This window comes from Salmo trutta, chromosome 38, assembly GCF_901001165.1.
Source record: "Salmo trutta chromosome 38, fSalTru1.1, whole genome shotgun sequence".
NCBI classification, from domain to species: Eukaryota; Metazoa; Chordata; class Actinopteri; order Salmoniformes; family Salmonidae; genus Salmo; species Salmo trutta.
The window spans coordinates 3,708,483-3,725,680 of NC_042994.1; the positions used below are offsets into that span (position 1 = coordinate 3,708,483).

Genomic DNA, 17,198 nt, shown 5'->3' on the forward strand with positions numbered 1-17,198 from the left:
TCCCGCTGCTTAAGCTTCTCTCTCTCCCTCCCCCCTGCTTAAGCTTCTCTCTCTCCCTCCCCCCTGCTTAAGCTTCTCTCTCTCTCTCTCTCGTTCTCCCTCCCGCTGCTTAAGCTTCTCTCTCTCTCCCTCCCCCCTGCTTAAGCTTCTCTCTCTCTCTCGTTCTCCCTCCCCCTGCTTAAGCTTCTCTCTCTCTCTCCCTCCTCCCTGCTTAAGCTTCTCTGTCTCTCTCCCTCCCCCTGCTTAAGATTCTCTCTCTCTCCCTCCCCCTGGTTAAGCTTCTCACTATCTCTCTCCCTCCCCCTGCTTAAGCTTCTCTCTCTCTCTCCCTCCCCCCTGCTTAAGATTTTCTCTCTCTCTCCCTCATCCCTGCTTAAGCTTCTCATTCTCTCTCTCTCTGTCTCTCTCCCCCCTGCTTAAGCTTCTCACTCTCTCAAGCTCAACAGCCCCTACCCCACCCCCTGAGCACCATTTTGCTATATTATATATATATTTTTTTTGTAACTTTTTAGGTCCGTGGATTACCAGAACCGTGCTGTATGGACCCTGAGCTGTTGCTGCGGGAGGGAGAGATACATGGTGCATCTCTGCTGCTCAGAGAGAGAGAGAGAGAGAGAGAGAGAGAGAGAGAGAGAGAGAGAGAGAGACTCACTCAATTTCTCCCTCGTGTAGCCCAACCACACCATTCTTCAACCAAGTATACTGGTTTGTGGTGGGTGGGATTCCTTCGTTCTCCATGTGTCTACTGAATGTAAATATTGTTCACTACCCCTGGTGACACTAAATTAATCTCCTGTCATACAACCTTGATAAAGTCAATAGTGCAGTTCCAATCCATTCCTCTTATCCAGAGCAACTTACAGGAGTAATTAGAGTTAAGTGCCTTGCAAAAGGGCACACCGGCAGATTTTTCACCTAGTCGGCAAGGGGATTCCAACCAGCAAGCTTTTGGTTACTGTCCCAACGCGCTTAAAGCGAATTTTCTAAATTGTTGAACTACCTACTCATCATCTCCAGCACCACCCCAACATCGACATATGTGAAAATAGTGTTTCTAGGTTCCTGCCTTTCTAGGGAGTTTTTCCAAGGTGCATCTACATCTGCATTGCTTGCTGTTTGGGGTTTTAGGCTGGGTTTCTGTATAAACACTTTGTGACATCTGATGATGTAAAAAGGGCTTTATAAATACATTTGATTGTTTGATTGAAGTTTTTCCATTTAGTACATTTGGTTCTCTACTACATAATGCCAATCCGTTCCTGTCGTAAAGATTTAGTGATCTTTGGAGTCTTCTGCACAACTCTAATAGATATTATCTCAAAGATAATGTGCATAGAAAGGGGCCAGACAAGGCACTAACTGACCAAGTACAGTGAATTAACTTGTCTCACTGAAGTTACAAATGTTTCATTGATTAAGTCTATATTTTCATCCACAGGCGGGAAATTAAACAGGCTCAGGCTTCATTTAGGTTATTTTGTTCATCTTTTTAAATGCAACCTTTATCTAACCAGGAAGTCCCATTAAGGTCAGATAGCCTCTTCCTCAAGGGAGACCTGGGAACGTTTGTGCTGTTCAGAGTAGGAGTGCTGATGTAGAGTCAGTTTTTCCTTTTTAGATCAAAATGAATTAGACTACATGGACGGGGGGAACCTGGTCCTAGATCAGCACTCCTACTCTGAGACGCTTGATACATACAGGCCCTGGATTTTCTGGGCCCAGTTTTTCATCCCTAACTGGTCATAACTGGCATAAGCTGATCCTGGTCAAGTCACATGGTCAGGAAGAAGCCAAGGCTCTAATCACAATAGGACAGACTCAGTCAGTATTGTGTCATGAGAATCTCATTCAACATCAGTTGACGATCACATCAAACTAGAACGATGTTCTTGTACTAGTGGTCTGTTAAGTTTATTCATCTCTGAGGGTCATAGCGATGACAAATATACTCTGTGGCATGAATACGATGTCCATCACATGACAGTTCCACATGTATGAAACAGGAAATATGAAGCAAATAACCTCTAGTTTACCTACCGCCCTCTGTTTTAATCTAACCAGCTATTTTACTATGTAAACCAGCTATGGCCAAGAGACAACCAATGAAATTGAGTTGATTAGCGTGTTGGCTGCTGGTTGGTGGATACATTTTAAGATACGGTGCCAGAATATGTTTAAAAACAGAGGTGTCCTCTGGAAAGTACAGCGACCATGAAAACCATGAAGACCATGATGATCCTGAGTGGTGTTCTTCTGCTCTCCCTGATGTTGGCAGGTATGTTTATGCAATGTAGACTTCTACTCTACTGTTTGTCTCTGTTCACTCTCCATCTTTCTGTTTCTGTTGTACACTACTCTTTCTGTCTTCCTTATGGAACCTTCTACCTTCCTTTTTCATTTTGATACAAACATTTCTTTGCTTCTTGTATTCCCTTGTTTGTTTTTCTAATTAATATATTACATTCTGCCTATTTTACTATCTCGCTCTCTGGTAATCTCTTCTCTCTCATTCAGAGGCTACATTGGGCAACATTCAGAAGAGGATCATTGGAGGGCACGACTGTGGTGCCACTGAAAGGCTGTACCATGCAGTTATAGAATACCATAAAGATATTGTTGTTGGGAAAAACAGACCTGCCCCTGCGTTTACTTGTGGTGGTTCACTGATCAGTAAGCAGTGGGTTCTAACTGTTGCTCATTGCGCGCCTGATGCGGATGACATAAAGGATGGATGGTAAGAGAATACATGTTCATAATATATATTAATATCATCATTTGCGTGTGTGTGTTTAGGGCGTGTGTGTTTGTGAGAGCGAGAGAGAGAGAGAGAGAAGAGAAGTCAGAGAGAGAAGAGAAAAGAAGAGAGAGAGAAGAGCAAGAGAAAAGAGAGTGGAGAGAGCGAGACAGGGAGAGTGAGAGAGAGAGAAAAGAGAGAGAGAAAATAAGAGAAGAGAGAGAGAGAGAGAGAGAAAGAAAAGAGAGAGAGGAGAGCGAGAGATGAGTGAGAGGAGAGGGAGAAAGAGAGAAAGAGAGAGAGAGAGATGAGTGAGAGGAGAGGGAGAAAGAGAGAAAGAGAGAGAGAGACAGATTTACAGTATTTATTCATACGCTTCATTATTTCTATCTCCTGTTGTCTGTCAGGAAACTGTATGTACGACTAGGTGCACATCCTTCAGGCCTAAATGACGTAACCCTTGTTGAAGAAAACAACATTCATATATTTAAGGATAAAGGAAATATAGAACATGACATCATGCTACTGCACTTAACTGTTGAGCGTACGGCAAAGGATACGACCTTTGCCAAACCTCCTGACTGTTCACCTACGTCTGTTCCGGGGTAAGTTTAAGTTTTATGCTGGTCAAGTGATGGGAAGATAATCTTTTGACAATATTGTGCTGTCCTATTAGATGAAGAGATGGTGGGATGGGTATTCTCACACAGCAATACATGTTAATGAGTTTTCAAAGAAAGACGCCATTATGCTCCTCACAATCTAACCCATTCTAGAAATGATTGTTAAGGGAATATTAGGCTACTCATAACCAAAACATTTTTTGGGGGGGGCGGGGGGGCATGTAAAAATCCATCTCCTGGTTGTTGCTCTCACTGTTAACACCTCAATAACATCTGTTCTGAAAGCCTGATTGAATTGTTTTATTCACCTGCTCTGGGAAGACATCTAAACTAAAGCTGGGTAATACAGTTCAGATCGCAGGTTATGGTGCCACCCAAGCTGATTCTAACGGTAACAAAGGTGAGATGAACACATTATAGATATTTTGTCTATGGTTTTAAGTTATTGTTACTTACCATGATGCCTAGTCCTTAATAGCAGAACAATTTGGTAACTTGCACTAGAAGTAAAGGTTTTAGGATAAGGGTTACAAAGGGGATCCCTGTTAACCACTGGAATTAAGGAGTAACTGGGAAAAATGATGTCTTCATGGTAAGTAACAATAATTGAACACCATACAGATGTTATTACCACTTTATCCTGTAATATCATGTAAATACTTAATAGTTTGTCAATTGAATCCCATCTGACTTCCCCTTATTGTCTCCCCAGTAATTGGTGAATCAGACACTCTGCAGTGTGTGGAGTATGAAGTTGTGAGATGTGTAAATCTTTCAGAATCAACTAAAAAACAACACGTCTTCTGTACTAAAAGGGTCAATGTGGATACCTGTCCAGTGAGTACACCTCCAAGCAGAACATTATTAAGATATGTTTATGGCTCATCTAACTTAGATTAGAGGAGTTACAACAATAAAAAACTCCTCTCTATTTCACATTCTCATCAATCATGTTTTAATTAGTTATTAGCTACATTACTAACCGTTATTAACTGTTACTACAATAAAAAACTCCTCTCTATTTCACATTCTCATCAATCATGTTTTAATTAGTTATTAGCTACATTACTAACCGTTATTAACTGTTACTACAATAAATGGTTATCGAGATTAAATATTCAAATCTAACTGCTTGACTGTAAATTCTCTCTCTCTCTCTCTCTCTCGCTCTCTCTCTCTCTCTCTCTCGCTCTCTCTCTCTCTCTCTCTCTCTCTCTCGCTCTCTCTCTCTCTCTCTCTCTCGCTCTCTCTCGCTCTCTCTAGGGTGATTCTGGGGGAGGTGTGGTGTTTGGTGGGGACCAGCTGTATGGTGTTCATAAAGGAGCCATTAAAAGAGCATGCCATTTACCAGGCATTGTCATGGATGTCTGCGAGTACAAAGATTGGATTTGGAAAACCACTCACATCCCGACCTGGGAGATCAAGCCTTGAAAGTGAATTGAATTAACAGTAGAAGCTAATCACTGTATCCCAATAAACCATAAAGAGATTTTAGATCTCCGTACATGAACTCAAACTTAACTAGGACACAGTATATTCGCTGATGACTGAACTAGATATGCATTGTTGAGGCAATTAAAGGAGTTCTACTCTATTCTACTTTTTGTGTCTATTGTACTGTTTACATTGACATATGGTATAGAGGGGACAGAAGAGGAGAAAAGAGTTCCATTAACAACAAGTATCAGGTTAGACTGATTTTACTGTAAAGCTCTTAGTAAGGAGAAAAAGGAATCGTTGCTGAGGATTTCCCATTGATTCTTATTGGAGTGGTCAGACTTCATTTGAGATGAATCTAGTCAATTAAAATCTAGTTTTTAAGTGGCAGTACTACTATACTTGAATGCTCAAACTGTCAGTCTCATGTGGCTTTGTTACTCCAAAGACTATCTGCCATCTTTGGAATTTAAGTCCCAAACTCCTGTGTCTTTCTAAGCAGGCCACAGGCTTTCACTCAACTCTTTTTTTCAATAACGTATCACTAACTCTGGATCTCTCTATTTCTCTCTTTCTCCCTTCTCTTTCTCCTCCTCTCTCTCTATTTCTCCCCTCTCTTTCTCCTCCTCTCTCTCTTTCTCCTCCTCTCTCTCTATTTCTCCCCTCTCTTTCTCCTCCTCTCTCTCTTTCTCCTCCTCTCTCTCTCTCTCTCTCCTCTCTCTTTTTTTTCAATACCGTATCACTGACTCCCCATTCTATTTCACTCTCTTTCTCCCCCCTCTCTCCTCTCTCTCCTCTCTCCTCTCTCTTCCCTCTCCACTCTCTTTTCCCTCTCTCTTCCCCCTCTCTCTTCCCGCTCCCCTCTTTCTCCCCTCTCTCTTCCTCCCCTCTCCCTCTCTCTCTCTCTGACTTATCTTCATCCTAACCCCAACAACAGGATAGGGTTGACCTCATTGCAATGCATAAATTACCCAAAGACACAATCAATAATTTCACTTTCATTAATCAATTAATTAACACAATTCTTCCAGATTGATATTACAGATAAGCAGTCCTTTATATAGAGGTTGGAAACAGATGGCTTCATCAAACTACAACTCATAATAACGATGATGATCATGGACTGCCATGCAAATTGAGTTTAATTGTATACCAACACAATTTCTTCTGTGTCCCAATTAACACCCAATTCCCTATGTAGTGTACTAGGGCTCTGGTCAAAAGTGCACATAGGGAATAGGGTGCCATTTGGTACGCACTTACATCAAGGTCAGATACCACCTTCACAGTCGAGGGGGAAAATATTACGGTATATTATTCAGATTATGAATATTGTGCACCTATTATGAATAAAAACACCTATATCATACATTACATACCCGTACCAAACAAGCACACATCAGAGACCATTGTAATAGATTCAACATGACTTAATTATAGTATTTTCTATTTATTTAACCATGTAGGCTTTGATAAGTCAATGTTTTTTCTTCTAGCACAGTAAAACTATAAGGCCTTTTTAAGTGAACATCTTGCTCCCTGGTTTGTTCACTGTCCGTTTTCACTCTTAGCTGCATCTAGAGAAACAACAACATCAACAGACTGTGAGAATAATGTAGATAGACTTCAGGTAAAGACTCTCTAGCTTTCTCAGCCTCCTATCGACCACTATAGCCTTCTTTGTTTCAGAGATTCCAAACCTCTATCTCTCCCTCGCCCTCTCTTTCTCCCTCCATCTCTCTCATTAGTTAGAGAACTAGGCATCACTTCTTCCTAACCTTGGTGGGCTATGGGCAGAGGCCCTGCCTCTCACTCTCTCTCTCTCTCTCCCCCATCCCTACCTCCTTCCCTCCCTCTTCCTCCTTCCCTCTCTACCTCTCATTCTCCCTTCTTCCCCCTCCCCCTCTCTCCCTCCCTGCCTCCCTCTCACCTGTTAGAGCAGTAGACATTTCTTCTTCCCGACCTTGGTTGGCTGTGGGCAGAGTACTGCCCTGATAGCCTCGTCAAACACTGTCTTCAGGCCACGCTGGGTCAGAGCAGAACACTCCAGATACTTCACAGAGTCTGGGGAGGGAGATGGAGGACGGAGGGAGGGATGGAGGGGGAGAGAGGAAGAGAGAGAGAGAGAGAATGAGGAGGGAGGGAGGGGAAGCGGGAAACAGAGAGAGAGAGAGAGAGATGAAATACCACAGTGTGCCATCACAGCAGCAATATTTGTGACCTGTTGCCACAAGAAAAGGGCAACCAGTGAAGAACAAACACCATTGTAAATACAACCCATATTTATGTTTATTTATTTTCCCTTTTGTACTTTAACTATTTGCACATTGTTACAACACTGTTGAAATGTCTTTATTCTTTTGGAACTTCTGTGAGTTTAATGTTTACTGTTCATTTTTATTGTTTGTTTTACTTTTGTTTATTATCTAGTTCACTTGCTTTTGCAATGTAAACGTATGTTTTCCATGGAGAGAGGGAGAGAGAGAACTGTGTACATGCAGACAACCCAGATAGGCACTTCGTTCTCCATGAACAGTATGCTGTATGTAAACATTAATCTCAGATATGAATCTGAGGAGATCCGGTCTGAATAGATTGGTACAGATTATCTCGTTTAATACTAGTCATAGAACACTTGGAAAACAAAATATCAATCAATCAAATGTACTGTATTTTATAAACCCTATTTATGTCAGCTGTTAACTCAAGTGCTTTAGAGTAATTTACAAAATACAACTCCATCATCATAAAAAGCAATGGATTATTATATGAGGTGACCTACCAATGTCCTTGGCCAGCGCTAGGCCTTGTGGGTAGGTGATGGGGGCCAGTTTCTTCTCTTTGAGCTTCTCGATAGTCTCCTTCTCGTCCCTCAGATCCAGCTTAGTACCCACTAGGATGATAGGGGTTGACGGGCAGTGGTGACGCACCTCCGAGTACCACTAGAGAGAGAGAGAGAGAGAGAGAGAGAGAGAAATGGAGAAAGGGAGGGAGAAATATTTTATTATCAACTAGTAGCCACCAGTCATCCTCACCTCTGGATGCCACTATAGAGAGAGAGACTGTCACGGATCCCTCCAGAACTGTCACTACTCACACCTAGTAATTATATAAGTGTGCCCCTTGTTCACCATTGTCCTGTCGATTATTGTTTCCATGTCCGTTGGTCGTGTGAGTACCTGTGCTCTGTTGTTTTGGCTTTCGTGCCGCGTGTATAGCGCAGATGATTACAGGTCTCGTCCTGTGTGGAATCGTTGTGTGTCCTATGATAAATATACTGTATGTTGGTACACTGTGTCCTATGATAAACATACTGTATGTGGGTACACTCTGTCCTATGATAAATATACTGTATGTGGGTACACTGTGTCCTATGATAAATATACTGTATGTTGATACACTGTGTCCTATGATAAATATACTGTATGTTGGTACACTGTGTCCTATGATAAATATACTGTATGTTGGTACACTGTGTCCTATGATAAATATACTGTATGTGGGTACAATGTGTCCTATGATAAATATACTGTATGTTAATACACTGTGTCCTATGATAAATATACTGTATGTTGGTACACTGTGTCCTATGATAAATATACTGTATGTTGGTACACTGTGTCCTATGATAAATATACTGTATGTTGGTACACTGTGTCCTATGATAAATATACTGTATGTTAATACACTGTGTCCTATGATAAATATACTGTATGTTGATACACTGTGTCCTATGATAAATATACTGTATGTTAATACACTGTGTCCTATGAAAAATATACTGTATGTTGATACACTGTGTCCTATGATAAATGTACTGTATGTGGGTACACTGTGTCCTATGATAAATATACTGTATGTGGGTACACTGTGTCCTATGATAAATATACAGTATGTGGGTACACTGTGTCCTATGATAAATATACTGTATGTTGGTACACTGTGTCCTATGATAAATATACTGTATGTTGATACACTGTGTCCTATGATAAATATACTGTATGTTAATACACTGTCCTATGATAAATATACTGTATGTTGGTACACTGTGTCCTATGATAAATATACTGTATGTTGGTACACTGTGTCCTATGATAAATATACTGTATGTTAATACACTGTGTCCTATGATAAATATACTGTATGTTGATACACTGTGTCCTATGATAAATATACTGTATGTTAATACACTGTGTCCTATGATAAATATATTGTATGTTGATACACTGTGTCCTATGATAAATATACTGTATGTGGGTACACTCTGTCCTATGATAAATATACTGTATGTGGGTACACTGTGTCCTATGATAAATATACAGTATGTGGGTACACTGTGTCCTATGATAAATATACTGTATGTTGATACACTGTGTCCTATGATAAATATACTGTATGTTGGTACACTGTCCTATGATAAATATACTGTATGTTGATACACTGTGTCCTATGATAAATATACTGTATGTTGATACACTGTGTCCTATGATAAATATACTGTATGTTAATACACTGTGTCCTATGATAAATATACTGTATGTTGATACACTGTGTCCTATGATAAATATACTGTATGTTGATACACTGTGTCCTATGATAAATATACTGTATGTTGATACACTGTGTCCTATGATAAATATACTGTATGTTGATACACTGTGTCCTATGATAAATATACTGTATGTTAATACACTGTCCTATGATAAATATACTGTATGTTGATACACTGTGTCCTATGATAAATATACTGTATGTTGGTACACTGTGTCCTATGATAAATATAGTGTATGTTAATACACTGTGTCCTATGATAAATATACTGTATCTTGGTACACTGTGTCCTATGATAAATATACTGTATGTTGGTACACTGTGTCCTATGATAAATATACTGTATGTTGATACACTGTGTCCTATGATAAATATACTGTATGTTGGTACACTGTGTCCTATGATAAATATACTGTATGTTGGTACACTGTGTCCTATGATAAATATACTGTATGTTGGTACACTGTGTCCTATGATAAATATACTGTATGTTGATACACTGTGTCCTATGATAAATATACTGTATGTTGGTACACTGTGTCCTATGATAAATATACTGTATGTTGGTACACTGTGTCCTATGATAAATATACTGTATGTTGATACACTGTGTCCTATGATAAATATACTGTATGTTAATACACTGTGTCCTATGATAAATATACTGTATGTTGATACACTGTGTCCTATGATAAATATACTGTATGTTGATACACTGTGTCCTATGATAAATATACTGTATGTTGATACACTGTGTCCTATGATAAATATACTGTATGTTGATACACTGTGTCCTATGATAAATATACTGTATGTTGGTACACTGTGTCCTATGATAAATATACTGTATGTTAATACACTGTCCTATGATAAATATACTGTATGTTAATACACTGTGTCCTATGATAAATATACTGTATGTTGGTACACTGTGTCCTATGATAAATATACTGTATGTTGATACACTGTGTCCTATGATAACTATACTGTATGTTAATACACTGTCCTATGATAAATATACTGTATGTTGATACACTGTGTCCTATGATAAATATACTGTATGTTAATACACTGTCCTATGATAAATATACTGTATGTTGATACACTGTGTCCTATGATAAATATACTGTATGTTGGTACACTGTGTCCTATGATAAATATAGTGTATGTTAATACACTGTGTCCTATGATAAATATACTGTATGTTGGTACACTGTGTCCTATGATAAATATACTGTATGTTGGTACACTGTGTCCTATGATAAATATACTGTATGTTGATACACTGTGTCCTATGATAAATATACTGTATGTTGGTACACTGTGTCCTATGATAAATATACTGTATGTTGGTACACTGTGTCCTATGATAAATATACTGTATGTTGGTACACTGTGTCCTATGATAAATATACTGTATGTTGATACACTGTGTCCTATGATAAATATACTGTATTTTGGTACACTGTGTCCTATGATAAATATACTGTATGTTGGTACACTGTGTCCTATGATAAATATACTGTATGTTGATACACTGTGTCCTATGATAAATAAACTGTATGTTGATACACTGTGTCCTATGATAAATATACTGTATGTTGGTACACTGTGTCCTATGATAAATATACTGTATGTTGATACACTGTGTCCTATGATAAATATACTGTATGTTGATACACTGTGTCCTATGATAAATATACTGTATGTTGATACACTGTGTCCTATGATAAATATACTGTATGTTGGTACACTGTGTCCTATGATAAATATACTGTATGTTGGTACACTGTGTCCTATGATAAATATACTGTATGTTGGTACACTGTGTCCTATGATAAATATACTGTATGTTGGTACACTGTGTCCTATGATAAATATACTGTATGTTGGTACACTTTGTCCTATGATAAATATACTGTATGTTGATACACTGTGTCCTATGATAAATATACTGTATGTTAATACACTGTGTCCTATGATAAATATACTGTATGTTGATACACTGTGTCCTATGATAAATATACTGTATGTTGATACACTGTGTCCTATGATAAATATACTGTATGTTGGTACACTGTGTCCTATGATAAATATACTGTATGTTGGTACACTGTGTCATATGATAAATATACTGTATGTTGGTACACTGTGTCCTATGATAAATATACTGTATGTTGGTACACTTTGTCCTATGATAAATATACTGTATGTTGATACACTGTGTCCTATGATAAATATACTGTATGTTGATACACTGTGTCCTATGATAAATATACTGTATGTTGATACACTGTGTCCTATGATAAATATACTGTATGTGGGTACACTGTGTCCTATGATAAATATACTGTATGTTGGTACACTGTGTCCTATGATAAATATACTGTATGTTGATACACTGTGTGCTATGATAAATACACTGTATGTCGGTACACACACACACACACACACACACACACACACACACACACACACACACACACACACACACACACACACACACACACACACACACACACACACACACGAGCATACGGATAGAAACTCAACACAAAGGGGAAAGCATCATTCCATCATGTTGTGACCCATAGCAACACTCTGTGATAATCTAGTATCGGCATAGAACAACATTTGCGGTATAGGGACCCGGTCGCCATGGCGACAGAAGTAAAACAGCAAGGAGAAACAGAAAATGCAAAAATACTTTTGACATTAGATGGAGAAGAGAGTGAAGGGGCAACAGAATTAACATGAGTGTATTGTGTAGTGTGGGCCAGCTATAGGGAAAAACCCTTACAAACAACACTAGCTATTTCTTAAAAGCCAGATCCACATTGAGTGTTATGAAGAGTCTCTTCAGAATGAGAAGAGACTAAAAGGCTGTGGATTCTACTCAATAGAATATGTGTGTGTGTGTGTGTGTGTGTGTGTGTGTGTGTGTGTGTGTGTGTGTGTGTGTGTGTGTGTGTGTGTGTCATTGTGACATCACTACTACTCTATCTGTTCGACACACAGTCTCATTCAGTTAAAACTACGCATATGCACTAGACCAAGTATAGACTATCTACATATACCCTGACACGGACTCCACCTGTGACCGCTGCCAGGGGGACCAGCCACTTTACTGCCCAGCTTCTGGTCGTGTCCCATGATCAAACCATACCGGTTCCATATAGTCCATACTCTGTCAGATGTTTGGGGATGACTAGGGAACTCTGCCCCTAGAGGCTCTCTTCAGCTCATCTCCAGCCTTGACAAGGTCATGCACAACAAAGTGTGATGTTGTTGCATGTGTAACCCTGCTGGTCAGATGGTTCATTTTACTGCTCCATCACACACTACATCAGGGCTGTCAAACTCATTTTGACCCGGGGGCCGCAATCGCTCATCCACGAGGGCCGGAGAAAATCCACACTGAAAATCGATAACATTTCATCACCGTCAACACTTGCAAAAAATAGTCTTCTCTCCATCGTTTTAGTAATTTTCGATGCTCCTTAACTGTCTAGCTTTCATTTCAGTTATTATTAGCGAGATGGACACAGTCTAGAAACAGACCTCTTTTACACTACTTGGGAGGCCTGTGTGTTATACTTAGACTGAACCAGTATGTCCTTTGGGAGGAAACATCATTGTTGATTGGTAACATAGACCCAGGTGTTGCTACACCTCCGTTGTAACATGAAATAAATGTGTTCTGATGTCTTTGTCTCATATTACCACTGATATATTTATACTTCCCTTAAATCAGACAGACATTGTGAGGGGCATTTGTTTTGAGGGGCGGGATATGAGTTGGGTAGGTTACTTTCTAAATGTAATCCATTACAGTTACTAGTTACCTGTCCAAAACTGTAATCAGTAACGTAACTTTTGGAATACTCAATCCTCAGTAACGTAATCTGATTACTTTCATGCGTTTGGTGTCATCATAGTGGTCTCTGACTGGTCAGACTCACTCAGCTGGAACAAACTTCAACTTCAACGTCTTTTAAAGCTGATTTGAATGTCATGGAGAAAACAGAAAGGTTTCATAAATTATTTTGTCAAGAACATCCTTTCTGAATTTCATGTAATCCAAGTAGTAATTATCTAGTTTTCAGAAGTATCTGTAATCTGATTGCAATATTTTGCTGGTAATTTAACTGATTACAGTCACAGTTTTTTTGTAATCAGATTACATGAAATCAGTTACTCCCCAACCCTGGGCAGGACTGCACGGCCCTTTTCCATGGGCCCCTTCCTTGTGCTGTTCTCTGCTGACCTGGTTCCCCTGACCTGGTTCACCTGACCTGTTTCAACTGACAACAAACATATATTTATTAACATCTGTGTCAGGAGCTGGACTGGGAGGGGTCTCTGTCAGTGGAGGCTGCTGAGGGGAGGACACACTGGGAGTGGGTCTCTGGGGAGGGGGTGGAGCAGCCTGGGAGTGGGTCTCTGGGGAGGGGGTGGAGCGCCTGGGAGTGTGTCTCTGGGGAGGGGGTGGAGCAGCCTGGGAGTGGGTCTCTGGGGAGAGGGTGGAGCAGCCTGGGAGTGCGTCTCTGGGGAGGGGGTGGAGAGGCCTGGGAGTGGGTCTCTGGGGAAAGGGTGGAGAGGCCTGGGAGTGGGTCACCAATGCACCTGACATCTAATAGATATTTAATAGATATTAATATACATCTAATAGATATTTAACACCTTCATCGTCTGGTTGGGCGACGGAGCGGGGGCACGGGGGGAGGGGGGGGTCTTCGGAGGAGGGGTGGGTTCCCTCACTATGGAGGCCAATGCTTGCTATCAATATGTTCATGGCTTATTGCAGTGTGAAATAAGTCCTATTTGAGATTTATGTCACACCACCAGCCTCTCTCCACCTGAAGGAAATGATTGTTTTGTTATGTTGCATCATTAAAGCTACAATCCTTAATCGAAACAATAACAAACTGCCCCTGTTTCGCTAAAAAACTACGGTAAGGGGCTGGAGAAATGTAACCATTCTCAAATTCATAGACAGAGCGATGGATGCAAGGACTGACCATCCATGATATCAAATGTATCATTTTTAAACATGTTTTGAGGCTATACAGTATTAGTTTACATTTGAGTAAAGTAAGCTTATATTTGGGGTTCTGATGGGGTACGACAGTTAATCTAAGCTCATGAGGCATTTATAAGGTATATTCTTCAACAATCAATAGCTACATATTAGTCATTTATACGTCCAAAAATGGATGTTGCAACTAAGGATTCTAGCTTTAATATGTGGAAACCAATAAAAGAAGAAAAAATATCTCAAATAAAAAATGTCAAGGTCTTTGTTGTGATGACGGCTGTTGTTTTGTGTGTGTCACAGTTCACACCCACACTGTTCTGTCGCAACGCTGAATAGACTATGTAGAAATAATGAAAAGATCTTGAAAATAATAATGAAAAGATATTTAAAAATATCCAAAGTGCTTTCATTGGACTAGAGGAGTGTAATAGGGGAGAGAGAAGGCTCGACACAGTCGGATCAGACAGTCCCCCTGACAGTGTGGGGACACACCGCCATCTAGTGGTCAATAGTAGGACATGCACTTTGAATACTAACTGACATTTCAATTAGGGCTCAATTTAATTCACCTCCATACAGCTTTATGTATTATGGGACTTAATTCAACTTCAGTTCAGTCAATTCTGCAGGCTGAATATTAAATGACCAATTAACATGTTGAAAAGACATCATAGAAAATAATAGGGAAATTTCAATGAATGAATGATTGAATTTTAGAAGGCCAACCCAGACTGTGATAGATACAGGTAGAATCTAGAGATGATCACCTTGGCTCTGACGTTCTCATAGGAGGCTGGGCTCACCAGAGAGAAACAGATGAGGAACACGTCCTGAGAGAGAGAGAGAGAGAGAGAGATAGAGTGAGAGATAGAGAGAGAGAGAGAGAGAGAGAGCTCTATGCATTAATATAGGACACCGGACTCGATTAGGTTTGTGTGTGTGTGTGTGTATATTATATATATATATAAATAAATGTGTGTGTGTGTGTGTACCGTCTGTGGGTAGGACAGTGGTCTCAGTCTGTCATAGTCCTCCTGTCCTGCTGTATCCCAGAGACCCAGGTTGACTGGCTTACTGTCCACCATCACATTGGCTGAGTAGTTATCAAAGCTGAGGGAGAGAACACACACACTTTTCTAGTGTACTGTACATATCAAGTGTGTGTGTGTGTGTGTGTGTGTGTGTGTGTACTCACACAGTAGGGATATATTCTCCAGGGAAAGCGTTGGTTGTGTAGCTGATGAGAAGACATGTTTTCCCCACAGCTCTGAAACAAAATACACATCAATACACATCAACGTTTTCAATAGGACTCAGTGGTCATTTAAACAGCTATAACCTTAACCATTACTGGGGAAAATGCAACGTCCCACTGTGAAAACACTGGTTGAATCAACGTTGTTTCCGTGTCATTTGAGGAAAGAAAAGACGTGAGGACAATGAATCAACGTACAAAACTGATTGAATTTGCAAAAAGTCGTCAACTTTTAACCTAAATACAATGACCTGATGACATTTTTGTTGATTTCATGTTGAGTTTACATTAGTTGACAACTCAACCAAATGTAAATCCAAACTAGACGTTGAAATAACGTCTGTGCCCAGTGGGTTCTCCACACCGTTTAAACACATGAAATAGACAATGAAAACATTGACTCATTTTCAAGGCTCTGTTCCATATCCAACAGCTCAATCAAACAACTCCTCTCTGAACAAACGACTCCTCTCTGAACAAACGACTCCACTCTGAACAAAGGAAGCTGGGGTTGGCCATAAACAACAAGTAAGCATATTTCAAGGTGAATCAACCAATCACATTCCATTACCCCAACGTGTCCTGTCATGTCTCAACTTCATCAACATCATGACTTGGTTTAGAAGTACGTCAGGGTGTTGAGTAATACCTGAACCTCATATAGCCAACTTAAGCCAAGTCTATCATCTTTCTCATCGGCGGACATCTTGTTTTTCCACTGAACCGTTGTTCAAGAAGACGTAGCATAGCCTCCTAGTATGATGACTACAGGTCTCTATTTCTCAGTCTATCTTCTTCCTCATTGAAAACAACCTGCTTCTTCATCACATTAGATATGAGAAAATAAACAAACACAAATACTATGTCATTTTTCAGTGTGTTTTGTACTCAATATTTCCATTTGTGTCATTTTTACAAACACTCATATCCAGCGTGCTACTCACAGAGGTCACAGAGGTTGACAAGGGCTCATAACCATGGCAACCAGAGTAGGTCACATGGTTTACAGGAAGCCAGCTTGTGTTTTAGAGAGTGATCAAATCAAATCAAATTTATTTATATAGCCCTTCGTATATCAGCTGAAATCTCAAAGTGCTGTACAGAAACCCAGCCTAAAACCCCAAACAGCAAGCAATGCATGTGAAAGAGGCACGGTGGCTAGGAAAAACTCCCTAGGAAAAACTCCTAGTGATGAGCCTGTCTGGGTTTTACCATAACCTCCTTCCTCCTTCACCAAAAACACTTGTTTAAGAGACAGAGGCTGGGGAAATGTCTGCCTATTATTTGGCATATTATAAAACAGCTAATTGTGATACACATACAATACTGTAACATATAGAGCTAATGTTACAAGCAGGGGGCTTGTGAAAATGATGCTGACAAAATGTGCCAATGGGAACTGGGCCTGTATTCACAAAGCATCTCAGACGAGGCGTGCTGATCTAGGATCAGGTCCCCCATGTCTTGTTCTTTGTGATCTCAAAGCCTAAACTGATTCTAGATCAGTACTCCTACTCTGAGACACTTTGTGAATACGAGCCCTGATTAAAACTGTCAGTC

General features: G+C 39.9%; 1 protein-coding gene and 1 pseudogene across 1 annotated transcript; one reads left to right on the plus strand and one right to left on the minus strand.

The window, feature by feature from the left end:
• The first annotated feature begins 2,178 nt into the window (after nt 1-2,178).
• On the plus strand, nt 2,179-4,956 carry LOC115177730 (trypsin-3). The gene is made up of 6 exons (XM_029738667.1): nt 2,179-2,275; nt 2,515-2,734; nt 3,142-3,339; nt 3,675-3,757; nt 4,070-4,194; nt 4,621-4,956. The coding sequence occupies exons 1-6, from the start codon at nt 2,212-2,214 to the stop codon at nt 4,786-4,788; spliced, it is 858 nt and encodes a 285-aa protein (XP_029594527.1). The 5' UTR covers nt 2,179-2,211; the 3' UTR covers nt 4,789-4,956.
• An 823-nt stretch (nt 4,957-5,779) lies between these two features.
• On the minus strand, nt 5,780-15,668 carry LOC115177731 (ras-related C3 botulinum toxin substrate 2-like; annotated as a pseudogene).
• Between the last annotated feature and the right edge of the window lie 1,530 nt (nt 15,669-17,198).

Bases quoted from the DNA above. Each gene is read 5' to 3' on its own strand.
- LOC115177730 (XM_029738667.1), top strand. From the start codon at position 2,212: ATGAAAACCATGAAGACCATGATGATCCTGAGTGGTGTTCTTCTGCTC. The intron at 2,276-2,514 runs GTATGTTTATGC...TCTCTCATTCAG, and splicing joins GCTCTCCCTGATGTTGGCAG to AGGCTACATTGGGCAACATT. The intron at 3,758-4,069 runs GTGAGATGAACA...TTGTCTCCCCAG, and splicing joins TGATTCTAACGGTAACAAAG to TAATTGGTGAATCAGACACT.